At 39.9% G+C, this 19,446-nt stretch overlaps 1 protein-coding gene across 3 annotated transcripts in view; it reads right to left on the minus strand.

The window, feature by feature from the left end:
- The window catches only part of fam19a5 (family with sequence similarity 19 member A5, C-C motif chemokine like), a 221,242-nt gene that overhangs the window by 24,367 nt on the left and 177,429 nt on the right, over positions 1-19,446 (minus strand). For all 3 annotated transcript variants that reach the window (XM_023952179.1, XM_023952178.1, XM_011490952.3), the window contains exon 3: positions 2,874-3,001. In XM_023952179.1, coding sequence (XP_023807947.1) covers positions 2,874-3,001 — 128 coding nt within the window. The remainder of the gene's footprint in view (positions 1-2,873; positions 3,002-19,446) is intronic.

Genomic DNA, 19,446 nt, shown 5'->3' on the forward strand with positions numbered 1-19,446 from the left:
CTTTGTCATGGTAGGGATAACACGTCAATGTAAGGTTTGGGTCATAGGATAGCACAAGGGTTAGATGTTTACTATAACCTGACACACCTAAAAACAAATGTGCATGAACATTTTCTCTTCAGTGGTCAACGATCTTAAAATCTCCTGTTTTCCCCCTTACAGATTTGCCCAATTTTCATCCACAGATCCACATATCCGCCCGTAAGGCCAGTTGTGACTAAGGCATTATGGGGTCATGGGGCCAAATCAGATTGACCTAGTTTAGTAAAAAAAAAAAAAAAAAAAAAGCCCTGTGGGACGTGTCTCTTTGACAGCACCGATGTTTGGGCGAGAACGCCAGAGTTGGACAAGTTCACTTGACTGTGCAAGCTGGCAGTCATTCTGGAGCTACATCCAGGTAGCTGCAGATTGGGTTTCAGCTCGGAAAACCTCAGAGACGGAAATATTCTCACTTGACCAGAGGGGACTCTAAGATTTGGTTGGTTTGATGTTGTTAGTTGATTCTGTCTTGGGTGTACAGATAACAAGTAAAGAATAGGCCTTTGTTTGGTGGATCCAAGCAATTTGATGTCCTAAATCTTACAGAGTTAACCAAACTCCAAACTAAGATTGGATATATATTATACTGGGACAGTTTAAGCTGCTTAACGGACACATGTGCACTCATGCAGAACACTACAGATGAGTGGGTATGGGTGTCCAGCCGTTTGACTGGCTGTCACCAAGTTTAAAGTGGCCAAGGAGGCAAGCAAGAAATACCTGTCACACTCTGCATACTGTCAGCCGCTGAGTGCTGTGCTGACTGACACCCTGGGCGGGAAATGAAACGCACCACGGAGGCCAAAAGCCTACGAGGCCGCACTTTGTGGAAAAGCAGGGACACATGTTCGCAGTTCTGACACCCGTAAATAAGACAAAAAAAAAACTCCATAACCATCAGGTGCCAGTGACATGACCCACGTCAAAACACGCGCTTCCGACGACTCAGCGGACGCTACATTTGCATACTCAACAGCAGCCCACACATAAACTCTGGTGATTCACGTGCCGCTGGTCATAAATGGAACCAGTCTCTGCACGTGTTGGCTCTGAGGATGTGCTTGGGGGTATATCCCGCAATAACAAATTATGCTGAAGGTATCATGAAAGGCCTGTCACTATGTTTATGTGTATGCTGCAGCAAAATCTGCGTTCGTCCTACTGTAAATCACATCGGGTTCTGCAACGTCTGTTATTTTTTTTGTTTTTGTATTCCTCATTTTGCCCTTTAAGTATTCATGCCTATGTATGTATGTACGCATCTCTCAGCAAGTAAGACATAAACAAGTTTGTCAGCTGATGACTAAATCATGACAGATGCATTAATGATGCCCCACTGGTCCTCATTGACATTCACAGATAGGGCAGCAGCGTTGCGTCTGTGTTTGTTGCGCAACATCTTTCGTAACTGAAGACTCTTAAATTGATGCGTTACAGACAGGCGGAGAAGCGGCGGCGCTTTGTGCCTCCGGTATAGCGAGCGTGGGGGGTAAAAACAGGGAAAGGTGCATGATGGGTGCGAAAGAGAGGGGAAGAGTAGGGGGAGGGGGGCGCGAATGAATGGGCGACATCCCAACAAACGCAAGCTGCGGCTCCCCATCTGCTGCTATCATTAACATTAAGAGTCTCTAATTCAGGCTAATTGCTGCCAATGAGGAAGTAAACTAAGCACATACAGTTTGTGGAAATGAGTTGAAGATTAGGAGGGCATGGATACGTTATCTAAGGATCATAGAAGTGAATTTGTGTTGTTTATTTATTTTTTTTGTTACTTTTAACTATTGCTAATGTCCTTGTGGTGATGGAGGGGAAGCTAACCCAGAGTAAAAGACAGGAACAGTTGGAGAGGCTGCTTGAAAAAGTGTTTAAAGCTACGCAACACTGGACAACATTGTTCTTCCCCAACAGTGGCGATAATAGTATCATTTGTTTACATTTGCAGACAAACCACATTAGCATCTAGCTAACGAGCGCAGAAGACAACAGAAGGGGAGAGACAGAAGACGAGTAAGAACTGAAAATGAAAGGTTTTACTCGAGATTTCGTCATTATTTCGTAAAAAGAACTCGTTATTTTGTTCCCTTTTTTGCTGAAAAAGGTGTGGAGCTCACGAAAAAATCTGAACGAAAATAAATAGATTTAAATAGAATTTTATTTTATTGAGTTAAAATTCACAAGGTTTAAGACTATTCCATCACATAAACTCTCAGAAGCATGTTGCTGGAAGATATAAATAGGTTTTTCGCAAATGGTTTATGAAGAAAGGTTAGTAATTTGATATTTACCTTTATTATGCTACCATGGTAATAATAAGCAGCACAGACAGTTTTGACAGCAAATCCAATGTAAAACAAAGGTAAAAGTAAAATAAAATCACTACACTTATACAAGACATTCTGGAAAAAATATGCATTTGGGTTTAAACAAAAATATTTACGAATTTTGCTATTTCGTAGTCCTGGAGCCCCGATTAAACTTTTAGTTTTAGGGCGAAGTTGATTCTTTTAGATGAAAAAAACGTCAAATCTGTATGACAGTATTACTTTTTTTTAATGATACTTTATAGGGGGAAAAAAGAAGGTACATTAGATCTTTTTTTGATACTTTTCGTAAAAAAACAAAAAAAATGGAACCTAGCCAGGCAATAAAAGCAGCTAAAATGAGCGCCTAGAGATAATTACTGTCATCATTTGGTCGAACAAAGAAAGGAATAAAATCACAGCTTTTCTTTTGATAGTACTTTTTTTTGTTTTTTTTTTCCGTGTGTGTGTGTGTAAATGTCTGGTTGGGTGGACATTGCAATACTCGGAGCCAGAGGGGACCCTCAGACCTACCGTGGTGGTTTTGACTCGACCTCCGGGCTGTGTACAAGTCCATCCAGATTTATTGACTAACAGGTCACAGCCCTCGTCCTCCAAACACGGCACCATCTCACACCACTGCTTCTTCCGAACAATGCCAGCTGCAGAAAAAGAAAGACGAAAAAAAAATACAGAGGGGCCGTTAAGAGAGGCAAACGGGAACATCAAAGCAGAAGAGAAATGAAAGAAAAGATGGATCGATTGAGATAAAGTGAGCTGAGGAGGGACAAATGGAGCAAGACACATCTAACAAGACTGACAAATGACAGAAAAAGGAAAAAATATATGAGTGAAGCAAGAAAAAAAAAGGAAGATAAAGAATAGATTGGTGTGAGAGTTGAGAATGACAGTAGAAATGGATGAACTCTGTAAATGAAAACATTTAAAAAGCCGAGTTCAGTCAGGCAAATAAAATTAAAATGTCAATGATTCTTTTGGTGGTTTTACAACCTCCTTGCTGTCTGCAACATTTAAAACAAGATAAAATTTTCCGAAGACCGTGGAAAAAAAACATGTTTTTAAAAAAGTACACATCAGTCAAATGTTTCGAAGGATCTGACACGCTTAATGTCTTCTACCTATATTTCCACCATTTCTCACCACACTTCCTCTCAACCTTTTCTGCTTTTGCTCCATCTTTTGCTTCAGTGAGGTTTTACATTAACTTTAACAGCTGAGTCGTTCATAGCTGTGTCTGCTGCTGGCTTTCAAGCGTCCGTATATAGGCTTGCCAGATCATTTCCAGTAGACCTAAACTCTAAGAAATGTTTAAAATCAATCTATTTACCTTTATTGGAGTTCATAAAGGTTTTGGTACTATTGGATGATGGTTTGACCTTTGGTCTCTCAGCTAGACATTGGCAAAAAAATGCAGAATTGACATTTACTTAGTTAATTTGACTTGAATTACATTGTAAAATATTGGTTAAGTGAACAATAAAGGACTTTCGTCACGCCATATGCATTAAGATACAATAAGATGCAATATTTTCTGTTGAAAAAAAAAAGACATGAGTGGAGCAACTAGAAATTAGAAAATATGAATACGAAATATTGGGATGGTACTGGAACTAGACCATTTCATCAATGATTTTTTTTTCATGCATAGTGTTCTTATATTCTTCCAATTGGTTTATTACATGAGTTTGTGTACTTTAAAAAAAAAGGATTTGCCATGGTAACGCAAATATCACTGTGCGCTGTTTCCATACCGTAAGGAAAACGTTTTCTTGCAGTCGTGTCAAAGGTCATTGATAGGTTGAATATTTTTAATGTTATTGCTTTTAATTTTTTGAAGCCAACCTTTTTTATTTGAATTTTTTGTATTTTTCAAGCACCGTAGGACTTCTAAGACTACTGTGTGCATAAATATAACTGAGTTTATGTGAGGTCCAGAGTTTCCTGAAATCATCTTAAGGGTTTGGCAGGTGTGAAAGCCCTTCTAAAACTCTGTCCTGCTTGAAAACTAGATGTTTGATTTTACAAACAAGTAAAAGGAAAGGTTCCCCAATAAACAGAAAAGAAGTTACTTCACTAGAGAAAAATAAAAAGACATGAAGACATTAGAAGCCCACGGCCAATTTGAAGGTTAGGTTTATAAATATCTCACAGGTACTTGTGATTTAGTCAAGCAATAGATGCATTTACTGATCCATCTTAGTGATAGGAATACTTGGTTTTTCTAAATATTGTTTTCTTCCTGGAAATGCTTAGAAGATTTGCTTTTAGGCACCCAACAGTTTTACACCAGGCTTGACGAAATTGTTCCAAAGTGACACAAAGGATGAAGAATTCAACAGATTTGAAGTGATATAAAGAGTTTAGCTGACTTGTTAGCATCTTCTTTCTGCTATGGTTATCTAAATAATTGTTCATATGTTGCACTACTATACTAGATTCCTTCTATGCTTCAAAAACCTAAATAAGCATCAGTGTGTAACAGTGGTGAAGCGTGAATATATTCAGTCTAATATTGTTATTTATTCTGGTATGATTTGCCTTCAAGAGTCTGTTTTTGGGCCCATATTTTTGTTAATAAAGCTTCTCCCAAAAGTGCGACTTACTGTCTGAAAACAGAAGCTCTGTAATGATTTCTCATTTGAGGACCTCAGGAAAATGCAACTTGAAATGTTGTTGAGTCTAATGGCGGATGGGAGAAATGACCTGGCGTATCACTCCTTCCTGCGCTAAGGGTAGAGGTGTCTGTTGCTTAAGGAGTTTCGACAGGGTCCCCCGGGGGTGCGAGGTTTTATTCCCGATGAAGGTTAGCTTAGCAGTAAAACACGAGCAGGATACTCAACACACTAAAATGAACAAAACTCAGGAAGGTAGTTAGAGCAGAGAATTCAGCTCACTCTGCAGGTACCTGTGTTTATGAGAGGCAATGAGGCGGAAGTACCTCATCAATCTAAGATGTGGACTAAACTTGCTCTCTTAGATGTTTTTTTTGTTTTTTTTTTTTTTGCTTGGTCAACAATGTTGCTGAGGCTTGAAAGACGAATAAAAATCTCAAGCTTAGTGACAATCAAAGAGCCCTAAGGTCATGTATGGAAAGCAAATTCAGTCATTTTGTCACACAAAAGCTCAGCAGGGTTCATGAAAATTACACCTGCAGGCCAAAAAAGCAGTTAGATTAGGGAAAAAGGAATGCATGTGGGATAATGATGGAATTTTTTTGTATTATGTTAGAAGATGAGGTATTTGATCACTTTTACTAAAAACATAAACTACAAATAGACAACATAAACACACAAAAAAATCTTAAAAGACAATCTAGATATCAAATTTGGCAACTGTTGGAATGCAGAAAGATTTAAAAAAAAAATAATAATAAATTAACACTAACATGAAAATGCATTTATGGATGGCTAACACCATTCATCATTTTATAGGAGTGAAGCCTGAAGTGACTATCAGTGCCCGTGTGCCAAATTTGCACTAAGGGCACCCTCTATAAGCTGTCTCAGTCTCTGCCTGTAAATACTCAGCCGGCACTTGAGTTGATGCTAATGTCTGTCCACCATAAACACTATGTGTATTTTATGAAATGCATTTTCCATTCTTGAAAGGCTTGGCCACATAATGTAAGCAGCACGCGTACCGTGTTAGCGCAGCAAAGGGGAGAGCTTTGAATTTGACACCATTGTGAGGAATTATTATTGCTGAGTGCTTTTGCTGACGTGTCACATGCGGCTGAATTACTTGGCGCCAATGTTGTTTGCCTCAAGGCTAGCTGGACGCTATAAAACATAATCAACTTTAAAAAAAAAAAGAATGCACAGAAGTCAGCATGTAAGCTTGTCGTTTTATGGAAGGCGCGTTTCATAAATGATTGCTGCACTTGAGTCATTAAACGGCTTCAATCCAAATTTTGGCTCTTGTCATTTGGAAATTTAAACACCAATAGGACAGAAGCAAAGCCTGAGTCACAATTGCCCTTAAGGGGTGGATACGGGCTGGGTGATCAAACCTGTACTGGGCACACATGTGGCCTTCACAAAGTATCAAGGTCGTAGGTAGCTTAGTTAGACCGTAGAGCAAAAATGTATGTGCACATGTTGCTTACTGGCATGCTGCAAGTGACAGGTCACAGCCAACACAAGGGTGAAGTAGGTGAGACGCAGGCAGTGTATACAGACTACAGTTTTTGTAACTTCCCCAAAGCTCCTGGCACATCTGTTGTGAGCACCGGGATTACTGTTAGAAATGGGGACATAGGACAATCAGAATGTAATTAGCGTGGGCTAAAGGCACTTGCATGTCATCAACACACCCCGTGTTGCGGTCACTAGAGTCAGTGAGCACCTTACCAACAACTAGCATGTTGCATAAGGGCACCGTGTGACAGCACGACCAGTACATCATTAAGGGGGCTGCAGAGGTTTCAAGGGAACTGCAAGACACCCTTGAACTTCCTTTAAGATGTGGCCACTCCTCTCTAGGACCCTTGACTGGCCCAGACAACCCAAAAATCGACAGAACCTGTATGGGTCAACCCCAATACGGATAGATGTGACTAAGGCACAAGATCTTCTCCAAACCAAGAGTGGCAGAACATGTTGCTGTACTTAATAATCTAAAAAGAAGTGGTTAGTTGCTTGCAAATCCAAATTTAGGGTTTGCAAAACCATAGCAACAAGTTTAAAGTGGCATCATTTACGTAGACATCATAACACTGCCTTGAGAAATACCCAGCTTTAACATTTTCTCTAACTAGCTTTTTCCAACTGCTCCATGGGGATGCCTTTTATCTCCCCCACTGTTGCACATTAGCACAAATTGAATCCATTGTAACAGTGGTGATCACCCCACACTATGGATATTGGCAATAAAAATCCAGCAGCCAGCTGAGCGCAAACTCAGTAGAGACAGTTGCAACCTTGATATTTACATCTATGTCAAAAGTAAGCATGATTTATGTCATTTATTTAATTCCAAGTGGAATATTTTTTGTCCATTGTTAAAACTTTGTGGAAATATGTACAGATATATTTTCCTTAAAATTAAATAAAATGACAAACTGAGCAGGAAGAGATTAAAAATGCATTATCACATGAAGACCTAATTTATCTCAAAATAAACAGCAAAAGTGTATAGTAAAGTTATTTCATGACTCTTGTCAAAACATTTACCTTATTTGCTGCAGTATATAGTGTGCCAGATAATAAGGCACACCATTAATAAATGGTCTATTATTGAACTTCGGCCATAAAGCTTATAAGGTGCACCAAACTGAAGTGAGACAAATGAGTCAGAGTTAAGTCCATCACTCAGTCAGACTTTACTAACTCCGTTCACAGTAAATTCTAGAACCTTTTTGTAAACACGCTACGTTAGCCATGTTTGAGGCATTATTCACAATCCCTCTACCTCCCAACCTTGTTTGCTACACATAAATAACAGACTAATACTGCTAAAACAAATGTTTTTTTGATTATGTTAACTCACAACCTTGTTAGTAACACAGTCCGACACTGCTACACGTTAGCGCTACAAATTGCTACATGTTAGCGCTACATACTGCTACACATTAGCGCCAGACACTGCTACATGGTAGTGCTACACACCGCTAAACATTAGCGCTACACACTGCTACACATTAGCGCTACACAATGCTACACAGTAGCGCTACACGTTGCTACACATCAGTGCTACACACTGCTACACGTTAGCGCTACACCCTGCTACATGTTAGCCCTACACACTGCTACTTGTTAGCGTAGTCACAATATTACCTAACCTGGTTTGACATTTTGACTAGCACTGGGTACCTCTCAAAATCGCTTCAACATAAGTAAAATAAACCAGATTCAATCCCTATATAAGGCAATCTGGATTATAAAGTGAACTGTTGTATTCTTTTTTTTAAAGTACGGAAAATATGGTATATTTAACTGCTGTGGGATCTTTCTGTCTTCAGTTTCTGGCATGCTCACAATTCTTTTTTTGTGCTTTATTGTTGCAATGCATTTTAATTATCAAAGAAAGAAAAAAAAATTAGGTCATTCTATGAGATTCTTATATTTTTGGAATTTAGGGTTAGCATTGAGCAGCTCCTTTTAGTTGTGATAGGGCATCTGCTCATTCAGGAAACACGCTGGTAAGAAGACCCTAGGGACTGAATCCAGGCTGATGAAAATTTTAATAAATGATTAAGCAAAATAAGCTTGAAAGAAAGCAGAGGACAGTAACAGACACTAAAACCAGAACTGCAAAGAGTCTAGCAGAGAGGTGAGGAGGTGAACTCATGCCAGATAGGAAAACATAAGACATGGCTGTGCCAAAAAATTACAATAGATATGAATGCAATGTATTCAAACACTTCAGTAAAAAATATTTTTTTTAAAAATCAAACTCTATGAAACTGCAAATCTTCCCATAATTTATTTACAGTGTTAAGTAAGCAACAACAGTTAATGCATAGTTTCTTAACTGGGAATGTTCTAATTTCCTGTTCCCTATAAGTGTTTGTTGTGTTAGTAAAATAAAACATGTTTCGTGATTTGGAGCCATATGTTGTAGCCAGACATCGTCAGTAGGCGGCAATTGGTCCATGTCATTGTTTCTATGGCAACCTCTTTTTCCAATCAGAAGTGAGCTTTTTGGAAAAACACATCCCTACCACTTGAAAGCAAGCTATATGAAATCAAACGTTTCGAACGGTCAATGGGGGCCAACAGCCATCACATGCTTTTCTTGAGGTATCTGATTGGTCAAATTATAACATGACTAACTAACAAAAAATAAATCATGAAAACAATCGGATTCGCAAAAACATGTTACACATGTAAGAGCAAGAAAGGAACGTCCTGTTTGGACTGCCAGGGGGGCACTCAGTCCAGTTCTAATATACAGTAAATGGTTGAATCCTAGAAAAAATAATGGAACAAAATATCAAAAACATGTTCTCACTTACTAACCACTCCAGTACCAATTCACACTAAACATGCTAGTCTGTCGATTAGCATGCTAGCTCCTCTGTTTCATTGAAAATGTAAATGCCCAGCTCCAATCTGCTCAGTTAATATTTCTTAATTAGTCGTGATTAAAAGTATTTGTGTTCAATGTGCCTGGTAGCTTTGTTGTTGTGGGGTGGCCCAGACGCAGTGTCACATATGCTGCTACGCTAAAGATAGATGCGGTGCTGTTTAGCGCTGCTGCTTAGGGTAAAACATCAATTTATGTGAATTAAAAAAGTAAATGAAAAAAATTAAGGACTGTATGCTGACTATGTGTACTCGTTTCAGTTAGCCTATTCAAGTATTTGTGTTTTGAGTATCAGGGCCTTTAGCTTAAACAGTTTATGATCATTTCCTCTCTTGAAATTAACACCCTTCGAGTACAGCAAGTTAATTTTTGGGGATTTTTTTTATAGGTTTATTTCTGTGATGATATGAAGTGTGCCGCTGCCGTGGGCAAATTTCCATTTTATGTTAATCTGCCTCTACAACCAGCAGCAGTAAGTATATCACCGGGCGGGGGATGTGAAACGGTAAATGGTAAAAGGAAGCAGGAGAGCACAAAAGAAAATTAGAGGAGATATTCAGAACACATTGTTCACTGAGGTGAATAGAAAAAAAACGTTGGTAGATGTAATAGGCAAAGGTCTGACACTGTTCTCAAGAGTTTTTTTCCCCCCTTTCTCCTTTTGTTATTCAACGCAATGCCGTGAATTTATCTAATGAATGCTGTCAGCAAGGTCACTTATTCAATTCACTAACGGGTTTTGTTTCGGCTCTGAATTGCCATGCAGAGGGGTGACCCTCAGCTGATGAAGATGTATGGCGGAGCCCGGTAAACATCAGTAATGAGGGAATGAGTGCTGCTCCGTGTGCTCCTCGCCGCATGAGTTTCACCGATATCATTTTTGACAGTGAGATCTATGCATGCCTCCGTCACTGATGACACTTGATAGTTATGCAGGTCACATTACCCAAGTTTTAATGATCAAATAATTATGAGGACGGAAAAAAAAAATTCAAGGCAAATTTTTATGAATACAATTTTAAGGAAAATTAGTAGAAATAAGCCATGCCAACATGGTAGCATGATAGCACCATAACTACCCCATCTTCTATTATTTCTTATTCCTAATTTATTTATTACATACCTAAACAGAAATAATTTGTTAGAATTGGGAATTTTGTTTCTTTTTTTTAACTTGTCCTGTCCAACAGCTGGGAAGACAGATGAGAGCTGAAGGCCTCTTGTGTTGGACCTATTTTACTTTAACAACATGGGTTATTAATCTTCAGACAAACTAGAGGTATGTCTGAATAAAACCATTTTGTAATTGAGGCCAAACTTTATCCATTTTAATCATATTTGAAAATCTTTTGTGTTGGACCGGACGGAAAAGAAGGGAAGAAGAGAGAGGGATGTTGGGGGGGGGGGGGGGGGGGGGGGGGGGTAGGAGGGTGATCATAGGAGGGGGGGATAAAACCATGAAGCAGCATAAAGCAACGAGCTGCTGGATGTTTATCATTATGGAAAGGTTCAGATGTAATACAAATCTCAAAGGGCGGGGCCTGTCCACACACACACTCAAATGTTATAAGCACACCTGCTAGCTGCAAAAATGGCCACATGTCAACATGTACACAAAACAGATAGTGTTCACACATGCATTCTTATGCCTTCAAACCAACTAGTGTAAAAATATTTCATTCAATCAATCACGCAAACTATTAGTGCAAAGGTGAGCTAACACAACTCAATTGAGTGTTTATGTTCTTCTAAAATGGATGGTGGAATGTGAAAAGAAAGAGGGGAGAGTGCCCAGCCATCCCCACACCAAGGCCATCCTCGGCCACAGTTGGAAATTTGACGAGGCCCAGCACCCGGGGGCAAGGACCAGAACCCACCCCACAGGGACACGGACACCCCCGGCTCAGGTGTGATGTGATCCTCGGCTTCTGGCCTTGCCAGAAAGCTCAGGGATCCCTCTCCCTGCGTGCAGAGAGGACCGCCGGGCCCAGGAAACCAGCACCCAGGCGACACGGCCGCCATTGCCAAGGGTCCAGTACCCCCTACCAGAGATGGGGTAGGGGACAGATGGTCCAAGGTCCCACCTTCCTTGCGAAATGCGTGTGAGTGTGTGTTTGTGAGGGTGTGTGTGTGCATGTGTGTGTGTTTATGTTGGAATGTATATTTTGAGGGGTGAAGGGTGTGTGTACTAAGTTGGTGCAGTTAAAATTGGCGGGTAGGGTACTGAGGGGACTTCTCCTGATTACTCACAGTGATGTCCCATCACCCTCCCCACCAAGGGGCCCCAAATGTCTGGGGTGCGGATAAAATTGGCGGGTAGGGTGCTTAGAGGACATCTGCTGCTTGCTGGCAGTGATGTCCAAGCACCCCCCCCCCCCCCCCCCAAGGGCACTACATGTCTAAGGTGCAAATAAAACAGAGAGAGGGGGGGCCCACTCCATACGGCAACCATGAAGGGGGGGCACTGCCAAGTAACTCCTCCCCCCAAGGTGCATCGCAGGCTAAACCCCCCACCCCCTCACCCTAATATAAGATTATATGACGAAGGGGGTAAGTTGGGGGTAAGTCAAACAGCTGTCCCCCAGCATAGGGCCCAGGTCCCAGGTCCCCCCAGCCCAAGAGTCCCACCCCCCGAGGCGCAGACACCCCAGGCCCAGCACTACCCACCCCACACAGAGTGAAAGGAGCCAGAAAGCGCCGCCCCCCCCGGAGCAAGTCCAGGCCCCCACCCCCAGGCGCCGGCCCTGGGAGAGCGATGTGTTATCCATACCATGACAAAGATGGATAAAGGTGAAGAGGATTTGAAGTGAAGATTGAAGAAAAAAAGTTCAGTGTACTGTCTTGTGGGGTCCAGATGACCCCACTCCCAACTTGGAAGTGCCTTGGATAGCACAAGGGATAGTCAAGAACCATTTGCAACATGTCTGAGACATTCATGACTTCTCTGAAACTCATTTTTTTTTGTTTTGCTTTTCCATAATAAAACATAAACGGGCCATGTCTAAGCATTTATAACCCAAGTAAAGAAATGAAGAACTTAAACAAATTGTATTTTCATTTTTATAAATGTGCCCTGGCAGCCTATGTCAAAACTCAATGACATCTGACTTCTTCGCGCAAACTTGATGCATCCAGTAACCGAATCAAACGAAAAAACCCAGCCATAACCTATTTGTCAGTTCATCTGCAACGTCTTCCCTCTCACTGACACTATCTCACTATCTGATCCCATTTGAGCCTTTTGCTGCTGCTAGAAGGGAAGCAGCATTGATGGAAACCTATCATATCAAAAGGGATATAAAATAAATACATACAAGTCTGGCTCTAGCAAGCCAGGACATAGACAAACATGCAGCTTTATATTTATGTGTGTGAGCAACTTAAAGTGGTTTCCTTAGCGGGGAATACAGAAAGGAGAAGAGGGAGCATCGCTTATCCTACTAAAAGCTTGGCAACACTTATGTTAAACGCTAATAAAACACCTTATTACAGCCCTATTGGGAGAAAAAGATTTAAGGAAATCAAAGAAAGGTATCTAAAGAATCAAGGTGACTTTTTCCAAAAAAGATTTCAACACTTTCAGATGATTAACCGTTTCAAAGTGTTTCCAATGGCCTTTTAATTAGGATCGTGGCATTTTTAGCCAAAACCCGTTTTCAGGACACAGTTTCTGCAGAGCAGCAGTAATTCATAAGAATTTCACCTTTGAGTCATGGGTGGGACCGTTGGTGCAGAGTAACCCTGCCCAAACCTCCTGTCTGCCATCTGTTTAAACTGTCTCCCATTAGCTACAGCCTACACCCCCCAACCTATCATTACTGGTTTAACACAAATATTAAGCAACATTGGAGATTCCAGCATGTGGCCCGTCAAATGAATTATCTACATAAGAAATGCAATCCTTTTCTAACTTTTTTTTCTTCCACTCCTGATTCGCAACGATTTAAATGAAGAAATACTCAAAAATGCAATTTTAAGCTTAATTTTTTCTGTAGATATGTTCTCCAATATCAGAAAAATGCCACAAGAACATGTTAAAAAAACCCAGAACACATTTTTTTATCTAAGTACGTCTTTTACACTGTAACCAGCGACACCTAACTGACATATGCTCTTCGAAATACCGCAACTCTTTACCATTCCTACGTATAAGAATTCCAACGTAATGTGACACAGACAAAAGTCTCTGTGCATAAAAGCAAAAAAGAATTAGATTTTACGTTTATTTCTTAAATACGTTAAGTAGCGTAAAGTGTTGCGTGTTAGCGCGCAACTGCTTTTCTTTGCTTCAGACATGACGTTAATTGCGTAAATGGTTTGTAGCATTGCCAAAATTGTCGAGAAAAAATGACAACTGAACTACAGATATGAATAAAGTCCACAAGGTTTTGAAAAAACAAAACAATTGCTCTAACACAAGTAGAAACCGTTTCTTTGTTTGGATAAATTTTGTTTTTATGTTGGATTTTGTGAATTATGGAGGAAGTGGGGTGGAGTCACCAGCAAAAGAAGAAAAATGAGAAAAGTTTGGGAGCTGTGAAAGGAGGAAATAAGGAGAAAGACGGGGGCAAGCAACGAGGGACCCCAGGAAGAAATAAAATAAGAAATTATCTACCCAAGAGAAGGGTGGAAGCTACAAGCAAACACATTTGGGTGAGAGGATTCCATTTTATTTTTGGACTTACATTTTCTTGTGGATTTATATTTTTTTGGACATCTGAATTTCTCTTTGAACACTAAAAGAGGGACTAAAGAGCCTAAAAAGACTGAAAAGAACAAGAGGAATTGTTTTATTTTGTTTTAGGGAATATGGAAATTGTGTGATTATATGTTTGACTTTAGTTTGTATTGGGTAAAAAGGTAAATAACGCTAATTCCTGTAAAGAGTGTAATTGAAACAGCTTGTTACAGGTTGAACAGTTAAGGTAGTCCAAAGAATGTCAACACTGGAGCCAAAGCTCGGGCGTGGAAGGGTTAAACACCGTAGCACAGGGGTCCCCAACCCCCAGGCTGCGGACCGCCACCGGTCCGTGCCCCACTTGGTACCGCGCGGTTTCATTTATTTTCTGATTCTGAAGGAAGTTTTATTTTGGAAAACTACTAGATTCTGTTCTAATAATATCACTTTGATTGAATTTTTACAATTCAGAGACAAATTCTACAAATCAACAATTTTCCTTCACCGAATCCTCGTCATCTGCCAAATAAAAAAACTACTAATGTTTACAGATTTAAAAAAAAAATACATTTCTTATAGTAGCATTTTAACAAGAAAAATAGTTTTGCAGAATCAGGAAGCGAAAAAAAATTAAACGCCAAGTTCAGACCGGTCCGTGAAAACACAGAGCTTTATCTCCAGTGTTGACAGGCTTTGAACTACCGTAACTCTTCATTTGGTTACGCAATTTATGTAATTCCAACAGATACTGAGACGGAGAAAAGCAGTCTTGCACTGATTAGCAACACTTGACATTATGTGTTACATAGCCAATATGCAGCGCGAAGCCCTTTTCTCTACCTCAGAATCAGCCGGTTCAGGTAGATCTCGTAAATGGTCGTGGAGTTAAGGTATGTCAAAAAGTGCGCTATTTATGTGTTGCCAGAGTTAAGGAGATAACCGCTGGTCAAATGGTTAGTCGGCGCTTTTTAAAAAGAAACATTTTTAAGGTTGTTTACATTCAAATTAAGGACAAAAGTGAAATTAGCTCCTCTGAAATGTTAAAAAACAACACTTAAAAATACGTCTAGATTTTTTAAAACCTGGGCTAAAGTTGAGTGGAAAATTCAATAGGCTTCATAACCAGCAGATCAATGATTTGTAACCAGAAAAGTAAGCAATTTTAATTTATTCATTTGATTTTTTTTTAAATGTATTTAACGCAGCAATTTTTTTTCTTTTTTAGCTTAATGGAAACATTTAACTTCAGTAACAAAAGTAGCTAAACTAGCATGAAATCTTAGCTGTAAAGCACTGCACTATAATAATAGTCACCATTTTAAATTTTATATTTTTTTCATTTTAATTTAATGTAACAATTTTTTCCAGTTAGTGGAGAAATCTTTTTAACATAAGAGGCAATTAATTGGTGGACAGGCTCCAGTAATTTCACTCAAATTATTGAAGAGGACCTCAGGCATTTGCTATTTTGATATTTAAATTATTTTTTTTGCTTCTCAGCGATATTGGGGTTTTACCTCCAACAAGCCACACTTTTTTTTTCTCTCACCTTCCTTTATTTTAAAGCATTTGTCATGCACGATCCTCGCAAGACTCTGCAAAGCCTCCTACCTGCCCTACCCAGACAGGGGCGGATCTGCGTCACGCTTCCTACCCCGCTGCAAAATGGAGCCGGCACTAGCTCGTGCACATTCCTCCCTCTGCCATTCGTCACTTTGTGGCTGCACGCCGTAGAACCCTGCTAATGCATCAGCACGCCGAGGCTCAGGCCTCGCAGTCAAAATAGCCTTTTTAGCAAATTCCGTGCGTCTTCATTTTCGCAAAGTACCGCCGACAATACGTCTGCATTTTCCCTCTGTCTGGCTCCGCCACATTCCCACACTCGAGGAGCATCCACGCCCAATTTCATTGCTACTGATCTGGCCAATAAAGATCACTCAGCGCAGCACTTAATTTACCCCAGTAGGAAGTACATTATATTTTAGGATGTGCACTCACAGAGGCACGCACGCAGAATCTCTTTGCTGACATGTTGGGCAACAAAGTCAAACAAAAGACGACTTTAAGGAACTCGACTGAGCGGCGTTAAGACTGCAAGATTCGCTTTAATCATGAAAATCCCACTTCCATGTCTCGTTTTACGTTGGATCCACTATCTGGATAATTACCCGCGCTATCTGACCTGCCACGGTGGGCCGACGTTCCCTAAAACGGAACCAAGCCTTGAAGGAATTAGGAGGACGCTCTGCGGCGTGTACGAGAAAAAGAAATAAATCCCCCACGCTTTGTAATTAGCTTCCATTTCACCATACACTTCCCTCTGCTCACAGCTGAACTCCTCTTGGCTAATTTCCTCTTGTCTGTTTTTTTTTCTCCCCTCTCATCATCCTTTCCTCACAACCATTATTTTCTCTATTTGCACTCCTTTGCCCGCCTCCTGCTTCTGCTCTCTTTTTTCCGTCATCTCCTCTCCTCTGCTTTCCCTCTCTTCACCTCCTCTTCTTCTCCTTCCTTTCCAGTCTACTGCTTCGCCTGATTTTCATAAGATTATTCCACCCGTTTGGCGGCCTTGATGAGTATCTGCACACTAAAAGCTGTCAAGCCCTCTTTTTTAAAAAAGCCTGAGGTTTTTCTTTCTTTCTTTCTTTCTTTTTTTTTTGACGGAGTAAATTTGTGTCCCAAATAGCTCTTCTGCACTCATAAAACTTCAGGAGGCAGAAATAATGAGATAGCATGCTGACTGACATTTCCAGACCTCAGCCCTGTGTCTGTGTGCATACATGTGCGTTTGTGTGGGTGTTTGGTGCATGCGAGGGGAGCCACCTAATACTTTTCGAATGCAAAATGCATCTTGATGATCCCGAGTACCGGGAGAAAAAAACCAGCAGATTTTCTGTCAATGTGGCATTTAAAATGATGACACTACAAATAAGGAGCAGACGTTTTATGTCCTAAAGTTCCAGAGAAAACGAGACATTAATGTAATATTCATGACTCACATTTCACTAAACAAAGAGACTAAATCCTCAAGCTATGTTCGCTGTGCCCTTAGCAACAAACGTTCAAGTGGTGACGTCCAAAAATAGGTCTATGTAGCCACGCATTTGTGCTTCCGCGTTCAAAACTCTCGTGCTCACGCGTAGCCATGCAAGTGTTTACGATAATTTTCCGTCTTAATAAGAGCTTAATAAGAGCTACAGAGGTCTAAAAGAAAACCCTTGGAGCAAGATTTACGAGATTTGGACCGCTTTGACATTTCGCACCAAACCTCTGCCAGTTGTAGGTGCATGGGCTAGTAAGTAGCAAAATAAAAGGGAAAGAAGAAGCCCCTCCCTGCTGGTCCAGTGTAAATACCATGGGTGTACAAGAATCCACGTTAAGAACGTACGTGAAATGGCTGGTGAGCCCGTAGATTTAGATGTTTCAATGTTATAAATGATTATAATAGAAACATCGCAACAGGATGTAACAGACTGAAATTACATTTGGGCTAGAAGTGATAGGCAAAATCCGTGAAGTAGAAACCTTTTTTTTAACAATTATTATACAATTAAACCCTTCATTATACATTGAAAAGAAAGAACAAACCATTTTACAGGCTCAAGCATTTGTTTCACAAATAAAAGTACTCTAGAAAAGTTTTTTTCAACAAATAACTGCTGTACTGTACTTTCAAATAATAACTTTAATCATCAATGTGAACAGAAGGCTTCAAATTGCGGAGATTAGCCCCGCCCACCACGACCCAAGTAATTGGGGTCGCGGTTATTATCAAAAAAAATACAAAGTACAGTTGGACAAATAGTGACTCGGGTGTATTTCACTGCTCTTCAGAATGAGCCGCTGCATCCTGACTCCCTTCTGCAGTGTTTTCTTCTGTTGAAGCCCACGCTGCAGCTGTGTGTTTGTTCGGGAGAAGAACATAGTGATAGGCAGTTGTCGCTCTTTTTTCTATAGGTTTTAGAGAAACTCAAAATTGCAAAAGAATTTGCGCGTACGTAATGTAAATTTGGCAAGCTGTTTTACGTACGTGTACATATTAAACTGCAACGTTATTGACGCACAGGTAGAGAAGAAGCGGAGTGACTTTTTAGCCAATCAGAATGCAGAACACAATGCACGATGCAAATCCGTGAAGTAGCGAAACCGTGAAAAGTAAACCGCGTTATAGCAAGGGATCACTGTATATAGATAAAAACAGAGTATCTATCTATCTATCTATCTATCTATCTATCTATCTATCTATCTATCTATCTATCTATCTATCTATCTATCTATCTATCTATCTATCTATCTATCTATCTATCTATCTATCTATCTATCTATCTATCTATATACATACATGGTATATAACAAAATAGATGTAGAGTATATATACAGATATATATAAATCGTTATTGCCGATTTTTCAAAAAACTGATTCTCGTGAGCCTGCTTCCAAGTGGGTGTGGACTTTCAACAAGTTCATTTCTTATTGGCTAGAATGGTTGTGATAAAAAGGATTAGACCAATTACTGCTTACTCCCTGATTCTGGTCACAACATGGCTGCGTCTGCATGGCGAAAGAATCCCAACTGAATTTCGATGGAGGTGGAAGCAAGTCATTTTCAATTTTCATTTTCAGTTTTCATCACACTACATCCCGTTCTCATATACAGTCAATGGTTCGGACTCTTCTCAAGGAATGACACCGCCATAGGCTCCTCCCACTCCCTAAGCAAATTCAAAGTAAACGCTGCAAAGATCAGGCATTGATTAAAAAAACATAAAAATAGTCCTCTTGTTGAGTCTTTTGACATTTAAAAGCAGCAAAAAAGAAAAACATATGTCTTTAACAAATGACTCACAACATCTAAAACATAAAAAAATGACCCTGATCTCCTAGTCTGCACTTCATAGTCACAAGTGATACACAAAACACATTTTCAACTTAAGTGCATGCAATAAAATCCTTCATCCAAAATAAAAAAGGCTGACCTCATATTTTATAAAAATGGGCTGGAAATAGATACGGCTCTGCTAAGAAAATCAGCAAAGAATTTACGCTAAAAGGTTTTTGGAAGCATTTTAGATCTAATTTAGCTTCCTGTTTTTGTTTTGCTATTCATTTTAGTCTGAAGATTTCCCGCTGGGCTGCAACTGCACCAATTATCCGCTGACAGCAAAAGCAGAGAACGTGTTCAAATTAGCAAGGATTTTTTCTTTTTTTTCTCACTGTTGTCTTAACTATATACAGTCGTTTGATTTAACAGTAAGTATGAGGAAAGAACATGACTAGATGGTGGCATTATATTTGCGGGAGAAATCTTCATCCACCATTCAGACGGGGCACGGAAAAGAAAAGTTTTATTTTTCACTCGAAAAGAAGCTTCATCTTTATAT

The sequence above is a fragment of the Oryzias latipes genome, chromosome 23, assembly GCF_002234675.1.
Source record: "Oryzias latipes chromosome 23, ASM223467v1".
NCBI lineage: Eukaryota > Metazoa > Chordata > Actinopteri > Beloniformes > Adrianichthyidae > Oryzias > Oryzias latipes.